Source organism: Myxine glutinosa, chromosome 2, assembly GCF_964187855.1.
Source record: "Myxine glutinosa chromosome 2, kmMyxGlut1.1, whole genome shotgun sequence".
Classification (NCBI taxonomy): domain Eukaryota; kingdom Metazoa; phylum Chordata; class Myxini; order Myxiniformes; family Myxinidae; genus Myxine; species Myxine glutinosa.
The window spans coordinates 35,243,263-35,262,142 of NC_136262.1; the positions used below are offsets into that span (position 1 = coordinate 35,243,263).

The 18,880-nt window shown below is 47.1% G+C and overlaps 1 protein-coding gene across 5 annotated transcripts in view; it reads left to right on the plus strand.

Annotated features, from left to right (window-relative positions):
- The window catches only part of WDR35 (WD repeat domain 35), a 192,075-nt gene that overhangs the window by 129,422 nt on the left and 43,773 nt on the right, over positions 1 to 18,880 (plus strand). For all 5 annotated transcript variants that reach the window (XM_068108360.2, XM_068108362.2, XM_078773176.1 and 2 more), the window contains one exon: positions 12,425 to 12,485. In XM_068108360.2, coding sequence (XP_067964461.2) covers positions 12,425 to 12,485 — 61 coding nt within the window. The remainder of the gene's footprint in view (positions 1 to 12,424; positions 12,486 to 18,880) is intronic.

Consider the following 18,880-nt stretch of genomic DNA (forward strand, 5'->3'; position numbering starts at 1 on the left):
ATTTGAATGGGAGGGGTTGGGAGGGAGTTTTGAAGGGGAGGAGTGAGGGGGGAGTTTAGGAGGGGAAGGGCAAGGGGGGAGTTCAGGAGTGGAAGGGCAAGGGGGGAGTTCAGGAGTGGAGGGGTAGGGGGGGAGTTTAAGAGTGGCGGGGCAAGGGGGGAGTTTAGGAGTGTAGGTGCAAGGGGAGGGATTTGGATGGGAGGGGCAAGAGGGGAGTTTAGAAAGTGGATGATTAATGAAAGACGAACATTGAAAACAAATTGGGTTTGTTGTGATTTTCAAGTTAGCAATCCGGTTCAGAATGATGGAGGAGGGATGGAATGAATGTGAATTTAGACCATGTAGTGAGGGAGACGTATAAGATATTGAATTTATTTTTTTGAGGTGGAATGAGTTGGAGAGCAAATTGAGAAAAGCCTTTTAAATAGGAAGAAAAACAGCGTGTTGTAAAATACCACTGAGTAAAACACTGAAGGGGAAAGGTTATACATATTTAAATAATATTTAAACAGAACCGTGAACAATCTTATGTGCACAAAAATACCAACGGGGGGAGAGCCGAGAGGGACCACCACGAGTCACGTGAAGGGCAAACGGTGGATGGCAAGGAGTTAATGGGGGCGGGGCGAACAGCACACCTGGACAGAAAATACAGGATGAGTCAACAGTACACTAGAGAAAGGAAAATAAATGTTTTTGGTTTTTTTTTTTGTTTGTTTGGATTTTGGGGGTGGGGGGGGGGGGAGGTGGGGATTTAGAACGTTAGACAGAGTATTATGTTCGGGGTAGAAGGGAAAAAAACTAAGAGCCAAGCAAAACACGATTAAGATAACAAACACCGACGGGGGTACAACTACAAGGCCGCACACGAGGAGCAGAACACGATTAAATAATTACAAGTTACAGGAAATTCAAACCAAAAGTAACTATAATCAAAACAATAACGCATGGACGATAAAATAACGAGTTGAAATTTGACAATCTATCTGGGGAAATGGGGGAGAAACACGTGGTCGAAGAACGAACGACCGAACGAATAAGAATGAATAAACGAATGAGAACAGAGAAGGAAATGTTTTTTTTTTGGATTTTTTTGAGTTGTGATTTACACAAGGAAGAGGGCTATGGGGTGAAAAGATTGGGAAAACAGAGAACGAAAGTTATTGGATCACAAAAACACGGACCGCTGAGAGAAAAACAAAGCCTCAAGGTTGTACAGTGTTCACTGTACAACTACAAGGCCTCAAAACACGACCCGAATTAACACGATTTTCAATACAGGTATGAAAGATTTGCACCGAAAATCTTCGTCGGGAGACAATATATACACCATAAAATAAATAGTTATAACGAAAATACAAATGGGAACAATTACTTAACTTCGATTTCGATGGATAGCATGGAGAGCTGAGAATAAACGAACCCTCGCCAGCAAGACCGGAAACGGAAGTCCTGGGAGCACATAGCGAGAGCACATATGAGGGAGCACATAGCGAGACAATATTAAAGTCACATGATATCTAACTGTTCTTTGCATAATATTGTTGGAATCACATTTTGCACTACTTTGAATTTCCAAGGGTACCTGCTAATTAATAATAACGTTATTCAAAGTTAATATTAACGAAATAAGATTCCATTTTAATTTATATTGGCATAACAACAATTGAAATATGGCAGGACACAGAACTTCTTGGGTGCAGTTCCCATGACTACAGATGGTAGGCCTACCTCCATCTGAAGGCAGGCATCTGAATCAGCACAGGCACACCTCCTCCATTAGCGAGACCACGGAATACTCGACAAGCCACTACATCGCATGATTATTGTGTGGCCATTGGCAACTCAATGGTGGGCCGTTATGATGACAGAAAGGATATATATCAGACAGAAAGGAGGAATCTATTGACATTTCTCTTTAATTGAGGTCGGTTGGGATAGATGGGAAAGCAGAAAGAAAAAGAAAGAACCACCTTTAAAGGCCATTTTTTCCCGCAGAGCAGGTGTTGGCCTTTTTCGGGCACCTTGGTCCCATTTTTGAAGCAATGTTTTACAGCCGGATGCCCTTCCTGCCACCAACCCTGTTAGTCACCTCTTGCGACACACAGGGAATAACCAGTGAACTGGTACTCAATTTGCCGACCTCGGAAGGATGACAGGCTGAGTTAATTTAGCGATGAGCGGGATTGGAACCTATGATCCTAGGATCCCAAGCCAGTACCCTAACCGCTAAGCCAACACCAGGCTAGCGGGAAAGCAGGATGCAGGTAAATTGTTCCAGAGTGATGCCGTGTGGGGAGAAACACGAGAGGGATACTTATTTACTCTTTGAGCCAGATACAGTGTAAGGATGGGAAGAAACTGCCAAACGTGTCGAGCGACAAAGTATGCTCAGGTGGAAGGAACAACCTGTGATTGACCCTCAGAGCACATTCCGTGGTAATGTCTGTAGAAAAGGCACAAGGAAGCAACAGAGCGGTTGACTGAGAGAGGTTCCAGGGATGATGCCAACTGCTGTCCCACCAGAATGGCAGCACGTTGCTGGATTCTGTCAATAAGAGATAGATAGGCCAGACCCCCAGCCCAAATATAAGCCATGAGACGAAATAAGCACGAAATAAGCAGCCATGAGAAAATGCTTAATTGAAATAATAAATGTTTACGAAATAAATAATAAATTCATAATAAATGCTTAATGGAAAAATAATACAATTAGGCAGATCATTGATATTGTTGCGAATATGGAATTTGGCCTCCATATCCGCTTGTAAATATTCCCCTATTTTCCCCAATACTCCCCAACTATCCCCAATCCCCCATTCCCTAGTCCCATTGTCTGTAAACAACACTCTGTAGAACCGACCTTCCCCTTTTTCCCCCATTAAATGTCGTGCCCAGGTCCACCGCACCACACGTAGACCACTTTCGGACATCTTGCTAGTTATTCTTAGTCTATGTCAGTTAAGGCCTCGTTTCCATTAATTAATTATGACTCTTCGTTGCACCAGAATGTGATTATATGGCACCAGTAGTGAGTTTAGGACCTTTCCCATACCTCCTCCCATCTTCTTCCCCGTCTACAACAACAGAGGGGCACGGCGCTGCGCGGGGGGGAGTGTGCGTCCTCCCACCGGCTCGGTTAGCCGCCATCGACAATGCGCTCCAGACAACGCGCTCCAGACCATGCGCTCCACGGGGTTACCACAAAGGGGCTCCTTGTCAGCTCCTCGTCAAGGGCGGAGCCGGTAACCCCCCCGCACGCACCCAATGAGAAGCAACGTGCCGATTCCACGAGGCGGAGCTAACGAGCCGAGGGCGTGTCACTCCCCGCCGGATATACGTGGCCACGTAGCGGACGTGACGTCAGATGCGCCCCCAGCTTGAGACGAAAAGACGCCACCTCGAGCGCTGTGCAACCTTCCGCATCTCTGGACCGGACCGGGTCGATCCTGCCCTGAGCCCAGGTGCACCTGGAGCCATCGACAACCGCTTTCCTGCCATCAACCCCCGTGTGAGTCAGCCTTGTCCCGTTTACCTGTCGTCTGTTGGGGTTAACATAAGGTTGTGTCTAAGTGCCTATCTTCCTTTGCTGTCCCTCTCGTCCCTGTAATCTGACCTTCCGTAACGAATATAATCTCCTCCGGAGGTCTTGAGAACCGTATCCCTGGTGTCGTCATTTTAATCCCAGCCGTGTGTCTGTTCCTTCATTGACCTAGCATCGCGCGACTAGTCAACGTTCGGGTATAATATCGAGTATAATCTTGTGCAGACGTGGTCATCCCAAAACCGCTCGGTGAATAACATCCAAGCCACATCTGTAACAATTGGTGTCGAGGAGTGGAATTCGAACCCGGGACTAAATTTATTAGGCCCAAATTTGTAACAAGTAGAATCGATTCGGAGCGCGTTTCCCGCGCGTTATTAGGCCCAAATTTGTAACAAGTAGAATCGATTCGGAGCGCGTTTCCCGCGCGTTATTAGGCCCAAATTTGTAACAAGTAGAATCGATTCGGAGCGCGTTTCCCGCGCGTTATTAGGCCCAAATTTGTAACAAGTAGAATCGATTCGGAGCGCGTTTCCCGCGCGAAATTATAACGGCGAAATTTGAATTTGTTTTACGAAAAATAAAAAAAAACCGAATTTTGAAAGTCGCGCTATGGCGGATCAAGACAGCTGGGGTCCGGTAAAGGAGAGTGAGGTAGGGTCGATCCAGGACCAAATTGAGGGACAAGAGGAGAGCGAAGCAGTGAGGGCGGCAGGTTCGCAAAATAGCGCCGTCACGCACGAAGTAGCGGGCGCGCAAAATGGCGCCTCGCAAGAGCGCGTGGTAGCCGAGGCCGCTGTATCAACGGGCTTTAACATGCAGCCGATTGACATGCAGGCCCTCATTGCGCAGTTACAGGCAGCTGTACAGATGAGTATGGAGAGCCAAATTGAGCGATTGGGTGAGCGGTTGGGGAACCGGATGGATGCTCAGGGTGAGCGATTGGAGGACCAAATGGGGGTAATGGGGAACCGGATGGATGCTCAGGGTGAGCGATTGGAGGACCAAATGGGGGTAATGGGGAACCGGATGGATGCTCAGGGTGAGCGATTGGAGGGCAAAATAGGGGTAATGAGGGACGAAGCGAGGGGTACCAGTGAGGGATTAGACAATAATTTTAAGGGATTAGACAATAATTTTAAGGGATTAGACAATAATTTTAAGGGATTAGACATGAAATTTGGGAAATTAGACGATAGATTAGGGGAAATACAGGAGGGGTTAACGGGGGTAGAAAACAGAATGGCCGCTCAAGAGAATCAAATGGAAGGGATGCAAAAAGGGTTAGAGGGGTTAGAAAACACCATGGAAGGCAAATTGAGGGACATGAGGGACCAAGCGGAAAGGGAAGTTAACCAAATGGGGCAGCAGATAGAGGGGGTCAGAATGGGGGTAGAAACCAAACTGGATGCTCACAGGGAGGAAATGGAGCAGATGAGGGTGGCATCTGGGCAGGAGATGCAAGTGATGGGAGAAGAGATCAGAAGAGGTGTGAGTGAGGAGGTCGGAGGAGTGCGCGAGGAGGTGAGGCACTGTAAGGAGCGCATGGAGAAGGAGGTGAGAAAGGGGACTGTAAAATTGCAAGGGGGTATAGAGGAGTTGACGCTGGGAGTAGAACAACTGACAGTGGGACAAAAGGAGTTGGGGGACCAGGTAAAGAAGAACACAGCGGTAATAGAGGGTTTAAAATCGACACAGAAGGAGATAAAAAAGGACGTAGGGGTAATTAAAAAAGAGTGTCAGACGGTACATGAGAACCTGACGAGGAAAATGGACAAGGTGGTAGAGGTGATGGAGGTTAAAGAGCGGGAGGTGCGGGAGCACATAGAAAAAAATAAAGTGGAGTTAGAGGAAGAACTTAAAGGGGCGCACGAAGAGATGAAGGAAATGAAGCAAAAATTAGAAGAAGTGGAAGAAGGGGTGAGCGAAATTAAGAAGCGACGGAGAGGGGATAAGAAAGAGATAAAAGAGGAGATAAAAGAATTGGTCCAAAGTCTGTGTTTGGATCGTGATGATGTGCCCATTAACCGGATGAGGGATTCGCAGGTGATGGAGGAGAAGCGAAGAGGAAGAAGACCTGGTGTAAGTGGTGACCAATATGGTCGTGTGTATGGTGCGCCAGGGGATTTAAGAAGCTTGGGGGTCGAGATGGACCCGGGTGTTCGTGAGAGGCCGTTGGTGAAGTGTGCGACAGGTCTGGTGTGCGAAAAAGGAGGTGTGCGAGAAAGTCCGACTCTGGGGTGTGTGAGGAAAAAATGCGTGCCAAGGAGTGAGTGTGCTGGCGAGAGTGAGTCGGTCGTAGCGAGTGTGCGAGGGAGCACATGGAAGCGCGGTGTGGTAAGTGTTACAGAGGGTGTGACGGGAGAGTGTGCGCAAGGGTGTGCGCGAGAAAGGTGTGTGACGGACAGGTGCATGGGGAAAGAGTGCGCTGTCAAAGGCAAGGAAGAATGCACACCTGTGGTGAGTGTTACAGAGGGTGTGACGGGAGAGTGTGCGCAAGGGTGTGCGCGAGAGAGGTGTGTAACGGACAGGTGCATGAGGAAAGAGTGCGCTGTCGGGAGTAAGGGCGAGTGCGTTGTCAAGAATGGAGGTGAGAGTAGTGAGAGTGACAAGGAGAGTGAGTTGGTTGTGACAGGTGAGCGAGGATGTACACCTGGGATGGAAGGATGCACACCTGGAATGGTAGAGCGTGAGTGGGAATGCACGCTGGAGTTGGTGGTGAGGCACGTGGTTGGGTGTGCGAATGAGAGCACACCTGTGATTGTCACAGAGGAGGTGACCGAGGAGGGGGCGCGAAGAGGTGTATTGGTGAGGTGTGCGAGCAACGAATGTGGGCCACAGTGTTCGGTGGTCAGGTGTGTGACCAAGGCTGTGAGTGGAATGAGGGTACCTGGGTGTGTAAGGAAAGGTACGAGGACCATGGGCACAGCTGGATGTGTGAGCAAGGAACGGGCTGTGGGGTGTAAGCGTCCAGGTGAAGCATCGACGTTAGACGGGGTAGAGTTTAGAACGACTTATAGCCGAATCGGGCCCTCGGTGCGTGCCGGGCCTCGCTTTGAACGGCCGCGTCCGTGCTCCACTAGGCGGAGCGGGCAGCCCGATAGAAAGGGTCGTTATGGCGACCACTTTTTGTTGAGGCAGTCCGGCAGGTCGAGATCGGGACATTGGATGGCTCCGTGCCGAGATGGTGCGTGGGATCTCGGCCCGGGTAAACCCCCGGCCCTGCACCGAGTGCCGGACGCATCCAGCCGCTGGCACAAAACAACCCGCATTCATGGCTTGGCTTTACGAAGCCGGGCTTTGGACAGGGATTAGCGCACCGAGAGGCATTAGTGAGTAGACTGGGTGATGAGGTTAGTGTTTTGGACCCAAAATTGGAGAAAAACAAAATTTGATGATTGGCAAGGGATTGGCAGTAGTGATTGGCAGATGATGAGTAGTGATTGGCAAATTTTTGATTTGTTGAAATTTGATGTGCAAAATTGGTAGTGAGAGACCCCCGATGGGGTGGGATGGCAAATCCACCATCCTTCCCATGTTGGGGGCAAAGGAGCTATAGTTTATGGGGTGTATGGCAGTGAAAACTAGCCCGGGTGGGTTAGGTTATATGGATAGGGCCCTAGAAGATGACATTAGGTGACGTTAAGGTTAGTTAGTGACTGATACCTGTAGTGGGGACGCAGGTAGTTTAGTATGGATGATAATGACGAGGGAGCGCAATAGTTTAAAGGGACGACTGGGAAGCGCAAGTTTCAGAAGGGAGTAGTTAGCTGAGATGATGCCGTGTGTGTGAGAATTGAACAGGTGTGATTGCACAGGTGTGCAACTGGACAGGTGTGTGGAGCAGTGTATGAGTAGTGAGTGTTGTGGATCAGCGCGAATGCGCTTGGGGAGAGAAGGGTGCAGGTGGCACCAGGTGTGAGAGCACAGGTGTGCCAGTACAGGTGTGTGGAGAGAGTTGGAGTAAGTGGTACGGAGTGGTGTGCATGGTGCGAAGGTGTGGATGGGGGAAGAGTGGACCCCTTTCACGAGTACCCGGGGCGGGTAGTGTAAGTGTTAGGTAGAGGGTACAGGTAAATTGTGGTTGGATATTGGCATCTGTGGTGCGGTTGCAGAATGGTGTTGTGGATGGGTGCATTAGTGTTGTGGAAATGGCTGGGCGTGTAGCCTGTTAGTGTGTGTAGTTGGTTGGGCACTCCACCACTGTGAGGATGTCGGCCAGGTGAGGCCGCAGGTGGGCTCTGGGAGCCGGTAGAGTTGTGGATGGGGCCCGAGGATCCGGAGGATGGACCCGGGTAGCCCAGTGCCAGAGAGGGCACCGAGTGGGGAGAGTGCCAGAGGGCCTTCCCCAGGTAGTTAGGTTAGGGTAAGGAGCAGGTAAGCTCGGAGGCAACCGCAGTGGTGGAGGTGTGCAGGTGGGTAGACCCACTGGGAGAGGTACACGCCACAGCCCAGAAATTGTGCGAGGGCACCGGGAGATGAATCGGGGGAGTGAGACCCCAAATTGAAAAGCACCACAGTTGGCCAATGGGAATTGGTTTTTAGAACCCATAGTGTAAGAGGGCCAATGGTTTGGCCGGAGAAAGACCCCGGGTAGTGTAAAGTTGTTAAAGTCATTTAGGAAATAGTTAGGATTGATGAACCTGTCGCACCATACGCAGCCACTTACCTGTGGTGATGATGATGACTCCACACCTGTGTTTTCTTTGTTTTGTTGCAGGAAATGAAATTGCTGTTGGATTTGTGAGACGCATCACGACCTGGATGAGACATTGGGGTGATTCCATCTCTCCCTCCTTAGGAGGGACTGATGATGAATTGGTGATGGCAAATTATGATGTTGAGTTGGAGATGGCAAATTATGATGTTGAGTTGAAAATGGCAAATTTGATTGGTTAGGAGGGAGAGAAGACGAATTTGGTATATGGGAGGAACGGGGAAGACAGTAGGGATGTTTGTTGATTTGTAAAGTAGATGTTTATGGGTAGTGTTGTGTTTTGTGGATACAGTAAGGGGTAAGGGAGGGGCCATGTAGGTTACCTGGTGGGGGGGGGGGGGGGGAGCGTACGGTAGGAACGTACCTGTCTCACCTGGTTCCCATGTGCCCCCAGTGTGCATTACCTTGCATTGCGTGCACTTTTGCGCCCTTACCACCTTACTCACTTGTCTGCTTCTTTTGTCTCCCACCTCCGAGGATCTGGCTTTGGGGTAGAGAGAGAGGAGAGAGCGGTGCTGGCTTCGCAGTTGTGGGCCTGCACTTTCGCTGCTTGCTGCTGGGATCGATACACCATATGGACCGCAATGTTTGTGGCCACCCACCATGGACCGCAGCTCTTTTGCGGCCAAGCACCACCCGTGGATGGACCTATGGGTCAACGTGGCACCTATGCCATACAGGTGAACCACTTATAGTTGGCCCCCTGACGGCCACAATAAAGAAATGGACGCGGTTGGCGCCTTTCTTTATTTTGTTTAAAAGAAGTAAGAAGGCCAAGTGCACCACATGAAGGCAAGACCAGCGGCAGAACATCGGCCGGCTGCGACACCACCGGTGATTTGTAAACACTTTATTGGTGCACCGGATGGTGCTCACTGTGTGATGGGGTGGTGCTTGATGCTTGGAAGGGGTGCTCTGCACATTATTAAAGGCCGTAGGCCACAGAGCACTCGTGGGTTGGTGTATCGATGCTAGCATGCGTGCTCTCTCTATGCATAACATCTGCATGTGTTCCTCCAAAAACAGGTCCTGGATCGTAGTGTAAATATCAGCGTAGTCTTGTAGATAATGCTCCCTACCGGCTGTATGTTTAGTTTGAGAATTCTTTCCGGATTCGGTTATCCTGTGGGTGTGTTTCTGAGAGGAGAAGGGTGCAACGTCGCAGGGGGACATATTTACTCATTTGTGAATATCTGTAAAACTGTCGCACTCAGGGTAGAGTTAATAGTAGAGGGAACTACATTGCGTGCCACACTAAAGTAGGTAAAAATTTATCGGGTCGGGACGCCCCGAGGGTAGAGAAGGGTGCAATGTTGCGAATATGGAATTTGGCCTCCATATCCGCTTGTAAATATTCCCCTATTTTCCCCAATACTCCCCAACTATCCCCAATCCCCCATTCCCTAGTCCCATTGTCTGTAAACAACACTCTGTAGAACCGACCTTCCCCTTTTTCCCCCATTAAATGTCGTGCCCAGGTCCACCGCACCACACGTAGACCACTTTCGGACATCTTGCTAGTTATTCTTAGTCTATGTCAGTTAAGGCCTCGTTTCCATTAATTATGACTCTTCGTTGCACCAGAATGTGATTATATGGCACCAGTAGTGAGTTTAGGACCTTTCCCATACCTCCTCCCATCTTCTTCCCCGTCTACAACAACAGAGGGGCACGGCGCTGCGCGGGGGGGAGTGTGCGTCCTCCCACCGGCTCGGTTAGCCGCCATCGACAATGCGCTCCAGACAACGCGCTCCAGACCATGCGCTCCACGGGGTTACCACAAAGGGGCTCCTTGTCAGCTCCTCGTCAAGGGCGGAGCCGGTAACCCCCCCGCACGCACCCAATGAGAAGCAACGTGCCGATTCCACGAGGCGGAGCTAACGAGCCGAGGGCGTGTCACTCCCCGCCGGATATACGCGGCCACGTAGCGGACGTGACGTCAGATGCGCCCCCAGCTTGAGACGAAAAGACGCCACCTCGAGCGCTGTGCAACCTTCCGCATCTCTGGACCGGACCGGGTCGATCCTGCCCTGAGCCCAGGTGCACCTGGAGCCATCGACAACCGCTTTCCTGCCATCAACCCCCGTGTGAGTCAGCCTTGTCCCGTTTACCTGTCGTCTGTTGGGGTTAACATAAGGTTGTGTCTAAGTGCCTATCTTCCTTTGCTGTCCCTCTCGTCCCTGTAATCTGACCTTCCGTAACGAATATAATCTCCTCCGGAGGTCTTGAGAACCGTATCCCTGGTGTCGTCATTTTAATCCCAGCCGTGTGTCTGTTCCTTCATTGACCTAGCATCGCGCGACTAGTCAACGTTCGGGTATAATATCGAGTATAATCTTGTGCAGACGTGGTCATCCCAAAACCGCTCGGTGAATAACATCCAAGCCACGTCTGTAACAATATATAACAAGAACAATATTGGAGCCAACACAGACCCCTGAGGAACACCAGCTTTCGCATTATGGTCATGGGATGACTGTCCCTCCTGTACCCCAATGATGATTCAGTGCTTCCAGATAGCTCATTCCTAGGAATATGGAATTGAAAATCTTGTTCCACTGCCAGCTACGAGTTTTCTCATAACGTGGGTTTCCCCAACAATGGATAAGAAATTAACTTCGATTGGCTCATGGAAGGGTAAAATTTGAAAAGAAAGTATATGCATGAAGGAGCTGGGCTCCAACGCGAGTTGAAAGAATTGACGCGACCAAAGATGGAAATTCGTCCGAGTAGGTTTAATAAATGTATCACACTCGGGTACTCTGAAAAGCCCGTTTATCGGGCAGCAATATATATACACATTTATGTCGGGAAGTTTGCCCGGCAAAAGCTATACCGGGCATGCCCGGGTATCAAGGGCGAGCCTTGGAAAGGCGAGTCTGGACCTGCCCGGGCGTGTTTGGCTGCGGCCTGGCAAGTCGAGGCTGGGCGTGCCCGGGCGCTCTGGACGAGCACTGGAAAGGCGATAGCGGGCATGCCCGGACGCTCTGGGCGAGCCCTGGAAAGGCGATAGCGGGCATGCCCGGACGCTCTGGGCGAGCCCTGGAAAGGCGATAGCGGGCATGCCCGGACGCTCTGGGCGAGCCCTGGAAAGGCGATAGCGGGCATGCCCGGACGCTCTGGGCGAGCCCTGGAAAGGCGAGAGCGGGCATGCCCGGGAGAGGCGCGTCTGGCCGTGTTCTGGCCGGTGCAAGGCGATTGTGTGCATCCAGCGGTAACCGCTACATGCACATGCATATTTGGCTTGGCAAATGGGAGTCGTGTATACTATAGGAGTTTGACAGTCAACGTGTTAACAGTAAAACTTACTTGATTATGATCAACATACAGTAAATGTTACTTTACTTTGTAGGGCTGATAGATAGTCTCTAGTTGGTGTACATGCTTTTGTGCTGTCTTGTTTTCATTCCCATCCTGACTATAAACTCTCCCCCCTGGTGCTTTGCCAGAAGCAAGTACGTCGTCCTTCACATGGACGGTCAGCTAGATGTCCTGTCTCCCAACATTTGATGATGGAGGTGAAAGACCTCACATTATTTAAAAATAAAAACGCCAACTTGTGCAGGTAACCTGGCCAGATTCCAAATCCCTTCTCACACTGCATCAACAGCACAGGCGCACTTCAGTAATGATGCAGCCAACAGGACAAATTCCTAATCGAATACTGCTTAAATGTGCTTCTGCTTGAATAACTTTTCTTTATTTGAAGTTTTATTTCCTAGCTGTCAGAAACACGATTGTTTATATTGGGCCAATGTATACTATTTACAGAGGTGTTTATTTTCATTTCTTACTGCTTCATGGACATTAAAGGATGAGGAAGAAGAGTCTTTATTTTGAATGGTAAATTTATTTAACAGTAATTGTTGCCTTTTTCTTTTGTTAGATTTTTTTTCTTCTCATTGTAGAACTACCAAATATTGTGTTGTTTATGAAACAACAACTTGATTTCTGAAAAGACTGCATCGCAGTTGTTTGTGTCCCTGCCGAGACGCCGTAAATGGGAGCAATTGAGGAATATGGCATGATTTGTTGAGTCTGACAGTGTTTGCTTTGTGCATGGAAATAATCAATGACTTCGTTGTTAGCCACCAACTTCAAATGATTTTTGCTAACGTTGTTGCTCTTCAGAAGCGTTAAACTTTTTAATGCCTTTTTGACAGTACAAGCTGTTGCTTTGTAACGACATTGGAACTCAGCTTGATAGCAAGTACTTGGATACTGGTGAGTTGTTCGAACTTTAATCCTGTGCATGTTTCTGGAGATTTTATGCCCAAGTTAGTATAAGATGATAAAGCCACAAATTGATTTGTTTGATTGTTCATCCAAAACATTACATATTTCATGTGAGATTATTGTATACTAGCGTGGATCAGCCCGCTACGCTCTCCTCACCACACGTCGCTACAGAGGCACGGGCCTGTTTTAACTGAGGATAATGACTATGTGAGTTGCTGTGTTGTCATGATTTATACCAATCAAAATACTTTTTTCTTTTTTTGTCTTACAAATTTATTTGTACTATTTGTGATATTATATATTTGTAATTTATTTGTAATCTAAAAATGTCCAAGTGGTTTAAGCCTCTAAATGGTCAAGGGTCCAAGCTGGTGTAATGGGTAGAAAGGGTCTTATGAGCCTTCATGGTCTTCAGGGTCTTTGTGGTCTTTAATAGTCTTCATGGTCTTTAATGGTCGTCGGGGTCTTTATGTATTTTGGGGTCCTCTGGGTCTTTAGCGTCTTTTGGGTCTTTGGGGTCTTTTGGGTCTTTGAGGTATTTTGGGTCTTTTGGGTCCTCTGTGTCTTTGGGTCTTCTCGGTCATCTGGGTATTTTCGGTCATCTGGGTATTTTCGGTCATCTGGGTCTTTTCGGTCATCTGGATCTTTTCGGTCATCTGGGTCATCTGGGTCTTTAAGGGTCTTTGGGGTCTTTTTAGTGTTTTGGGTTGTCGGGGTGTTTTGGACCGTTGAGGTGCTTTGGATCTTCGTGGTCTTTTGGGTCTTTTGGGTCCTTTGGGTCTTTAAGGGTCTTTGGGTTATTTTGGATCTTCGGGGTCTTCAAGGATTCTTAAGTCTTGTGGATATTTTGGGTCTTCTCGGTATTCAAGGTGTTTTGTATCTTCAGGCATTTTGGGTCTTCGGGATCTTTTCGGTCTTTGGGATATTTTTGGGTATTTTGGGGGGGTCTTTATGGGTCTTCAGGGTCTTTGGGGTCTTTTGGGCCTTCGAGGTATTTTGGGTCTTTTCGATCCTCTGGGTCTTTAAGAGTCTTTGGGTTATTTTGGGTCTTTGGGGGTCTTCAAGGGTCTCTTTGATCTTGGGCGGTCTTTTGGGTCTTCGGGGTATTTTTTGTCTTTGGGGTCTTTTGGTTCTTTTGAGTCTTCTGGGTATTTTGTGTCTTTGGGGTCTTTAAGGGTCTTCGGGGTCTTCGTTTTTTTTTGGGTCCTCCGGGTCTTTTGGGTCTTTAAGGATCTTTTGGATCTTTTTGGTCTTTAGGATCTTTGGGGACTTAAAGGGCCTACAAAGGTCTAAGGGGTCTTAGCAGTCTAAAGGGTGGAAATATATATTCCAACAGTACGTAATTAATAGAGGTACGTAATTAATAGACAGGATGTAACCGACTTTCACACAGTACATAATAACAGATATATATAGTCACACAGCTTCACCACCTCACGGCTTCATGGACCGTGTTTTTCGATATTCTATATTTGAAGAAGAAGACGTTTTGGTCAAAAATATACATAGACATGCATGCACACATACATACATGCATGAATGCATTCATACATGCATACATACATAACCATATACGTTTGCTCCAATATAAGATATGCAAAGTTGGAAAATAAAAACTTCTTTATTACGTACATGCTGCAAAAACTAATCATATGGTAATTTATCTAATCGCTAAGACTGTGTACATTTTAGCACAAACAGGGCAGAGGGTGCAAGATCAGAAAGGAGGCGAAAGAAGACTGAGAGATCACCGACCTGGTGTTGGCAAGGAGACAGGCCCATAGATTCAGCTTCATTGTGGGAGATTTTAATTATCTTGAAGGCCTTGGTTTCTACGACGTCACGCTGAGTAAGGTGTGAGGCAGGGGCACCAGTCCATAGGGGAGAGCAGTATTCCTTCAAGCGGTGGATTAAAGCCTGGTAGGTTGTCACAAGTATAGGTGGATAAGAGTTCAGGTTACCAAGGAAGGACTTTGCATGATAGAGAATGCCCAGTCTTTGACTGGCTTTGGAGGCCAACTTTGAAATGAGGCTGGCCAAAGAAAAATAATGGCTGAGAGTGAGATCCAAAGTTTGAGTGCCTGAACCACTTTGAGAAGGTTGTTAAGAACGAGGATGGGAGGGTTTGACATTCAGGCCTTTCCTAGAGAGATAGTGAGGGTTTGGGATTTCTCAGGATTAAAAGACATGCTCCAAGTGTTTGACCAGTTTGTGATTTTGTAGAGAGAGAGAGAGAGAGAGAGAGAGAGAGAGAGAGAGAGAGAGAGACAGAGAGAGAGAGACAGAGAGAGAGAGAGAGAGAGAGAGAGAGAGAGAGAGAGAGAGAGAAGAAAGAAAGAGAAAGAAAGAAAGAAAGCTTCTGTCTATCTGAAAGGTGAGGCATGTCATGGCACAGGGTGGAGTCATCAGCAAAGAGATAGAGGATTTTCCAGAGAGTTCGAGAGATCATTGATGAAGATTAGGAATAGGATGGGGCCTAGAACACTGTGTTGGGGTACTCCAGCCTTGACAGGGGAGAGGAGATGAAAGGAATAATGCCACATGTTGGCTATGAGAGCAGAGGAAGTCAGTTTCCCAAGGTGGAGTTGGCAATGGATGCCATAGGCAGAGAGTTTGGAGAGCAAGGTGGGATGCCAGACTGTGTCAAAAGCTCGAGATATACAGTGAAAAAGTAAGTACACCCCATGTAAAGTTTTGACTTTTTCAACATATTTCAACATACAGCTATTTTATCTTCATTTCAACAATATTGATAGATAAAGGTGATATAATATAACAAATATCCTGAAACATTTACATTTTGTAGTCCATTGTATAATTTAAATAAACATAAATGCAAATTTCGGATGTGGAAAAAGTAAGTACACCCTTGGATCTAATAGGTGGTATTGCCCCCTGTGGCAGAAACAACCTCAAGTGGGCGTTTCTTATAACTGTCTATCAGTCTCTGACATCGACTGGGAGAAATTTTTGCCCACTCCTCCATGCAGAATTATTTCAGCTGTGCGATGTTTGAGGGGTTTCTTGCATGCACAGCTCGTTTCAAATCCCCCACAACATCTCGATGGGATTTAGATCCGGGCTTTGACTTGGCCATTCCAGAACCCTCCATTTCTTTCTTTTCAGCCATTCCTTGGTGGATTTACTGGTATGTTTAGGGTCATTGTCATGTTGCAAGGTCCACCTTCGGTTGAGCTTCAACTTTCCGACAGATGGCCTCACATTATCCTCAAGCACCCTCTGGTACAATGAAGAATTCATCGTGGATTCTATGATGGTGAGCTGCCCAGGCCCTGATGCCGCAAAGCTGCCCCAAACCATAATATTTCCACCACCATGCTTTACAGTTGGTATCAGGTTCTTGTGGGCAAATGCTGTCTTTGGTTTTCGCCAAACATGTCTTCTGATACTGTGGCCAAATAGCTCTACCTTTGACTCATCTGTCCAGAGCACATTGTTCCAGAAGTGCGGGTCTTTGCCTAGGTGTTCATTGGCAAACTTTAGTCTTGCCCTGATGTTCTTTCTGGACAGCAAAGCTTTCCTCCTGGCACACCTCCCATGTAAATCAAATTTGTGCAGCCTCTTTCTAATGGTAGATTCGGTCACTTTGACATCAACAGTGGCAAAAGCTACCTGTAGGTCCCATGATGACATTCTGGGGTTCTTAGAGACTTCTTTCAGCATCTTGTGGTCTGCTCTCGGGCTGAACTTGCAGGGGCGGCCTGGCCTGAAGTTGGCAGTTGTTTGGAATCTTCTCCACTTGTAGATGATCTTCCGGACAGTCGAATGATTGATTTCAAATTGTTTGGAGATCTTTTTAAATCCCTTCCCAGACTTGTAGGCATCTATAACCTTCTTTCTGAAGGCCTCAGAGAGCTCTTTTGATCTAGGCATGATGAAACCACACACTTCAACAACAAAGAGCAAACCAAGCTAAATGTCTGAGGTTTAAATAGGACAGGTTCCTCCAAGATCCTCTCTAACGATGTTCTAATCATTTGCACCTGAGCTGGTGCACCTGTTTCTAATTTTAGGTATTTGAAGTAGTGATAAATGTAGGGCTGTACTTACTTTTTCCACATGCGAAATTTGCATTTATGTTTATTTAAATTATACAATGGACTACAAAATGTAAATGTTTCATGATATTTGTTATATTATATCACCTTTATCGATCAATATTGTTGAAATGAAGATCAAATAGCTGTACGTTGAAATATGTTGAAAAAGTCAAAACTTTACATGGGGTGTACTTACTTTTTCACGTGACTGTATCTAAAGAGACAGCCCTGATCTCATATCTGAAATTGAGGGCCTCCATCCATTGTTGGGAGAGTAGAGGCAGCATGTCCAAGGTTGAGCGACCTGGTCTGAATCCAAATTGATGATCTGAGATCAAGCTATTGGTGAAGAGGACGAATGTAATATCAGAAGCGATTGTGTATTCCATGACCTTGCTGATTATTGGGAACAGGCTGATTGGTCTGCAGTTGCAAGGATCTTTTTTTGCACCTTTTTGTGTAAAGCGGTTACGGATCCATCATTTCCGCCTTTGTTGTTGTTATATACTGTTAGGATTTTTAGTTTCAGGTATTATTGTTAAGATTTTTGTGTGAAATGGAGATGACTTTGGTAAAAGGTAAAAATAAATGTTTGTGGAGGAAAAAGAAAAACGCAGCAAACAAACCGGAAGAGAGAGGAAGAGACAGCTGTGAGCCACATCGAGGTTGCAAGCGGACTTTTTTGATATTGGTCGCGAATGAGTTGAGGCTTTCCGGGAAAGGAAAATCCGTGACATCGTCACAAATTGCGATTGCAATTCAACCTGGTTTTATCACTCAGGTTTTATCACTCATTTTATTTTTTGAAGGAGCAAGCTCATCCATTACAGGCCTATACGCCATTTTATCCTCGAAGAGACTGTCCGCTTGCTGCATTTTGTTTTGTCACTGGGATTCCCATATCGACATCATCGTGTGGAGCGCCGTTGGTTTACATATCGGTTCAATTCCCATATCGACCTCTCACCTCGTAACTCCTCGTTCCCCGTCGTGCTGATACCTGCCTGTTCTCATCGTTCTGCACGGCTTCAACCAGCGTAGTGTTAGTGCACTGACTTTGGGGAATGTTACATTCCACTCACGTTTGGCGTGTCGTGAGTTTATTGCTTTAAGACCATTGGGGAATGATGGTACCATCATATGTATTGTTCATTTTATGCAAGTGATATTTACATTGTACTTTCTTTAATAGTGTGATTATTGTGTATGTGAGAGTTCTTAATACAATTACTTGTTTTGTTCTACAATTGCATTGGTGTAGCTTTACCATGGTTTATCAGAACACGCAAAATAACAAATCTTTCTGCCGCGTTCTCTCTCGAGACTCTGAGGTGCACTGTAACCGGGGTTCGGGGAGGAACACGTAACAGTAAAGCGGTAATGTTGGCTGATTTCCAAGCAGATTGTAGATGACCTTGAGCAAAAGAGAGGGTGAAGAGAACAGAGAGAAGGTGTGATTTAGTGGCAAAGCAGGATTTTAGGACCCGTGGGCTGATGCCGTCTGGTCCAGTTGCAGAATCAGAGTCAGGGTTTGACAGAAACTTCTCCACCTTGTAGGGAGAGGAGGTCACAGAGTCCAGGAGCAGCAGCTGGGCTTGACTGGGTAAAGTGCGTTTATAGAGCGATGGGTTTGGGACACGAGATTTGGAAGCAAATGCAGAGTTGAAGCATTCGGCCTTTTCACGTGTGGTGTCAGCTGTGCAGCCATTTGTGGTAAGGGAGGGGATGGAAGGGGAAGAAACACTAGAAACAGATTTGACCAGGTCCCACCAGGATTTGGAGGAGGGAGACAGGTTTGAGAGTTAAGTCTTGAGAGTAGAGAGATATTGTTTCCTGGCTCTCCTAAGGGTAGAAACACATTTGTTCTGACCTTTGTGGAAGGAACTGAGATTGCCTTCAGTTGGATTTGCCTTCCATGATGCAAAGACAAGTTGTTTCAGGGCAACTGCCTCACCACAAGATTCAGTGTACCATGGTTGGAAGGAAGGGTATGACAACTGAAGACGAGATGGGATAAATCTGTGCATGAGAGAGATCAAATTTCTTTGGAAGAATTCCCAGAATGAGTTGATGTCAGAGGCAGTCGAGCTTGGAGACCAGTCCAGATATTTGATGGCTGCTTGAAGACCATGCCAGTTGGCCTGAGTGAGGAGTGAGGAGTCAGGTCTATCATACCGAAGGAGTGAGTAACCAGGAAGAGAGACTAAGGAGTCAGGGACGTCTTTAAGGAGGAAGGTTTCTGTTCAGCAGATTAAGTCTGGTTTGTGAGAAGAACCTTTATAGAGAGATCGGTCAGGTTTAAATTACAAATGACCTTGT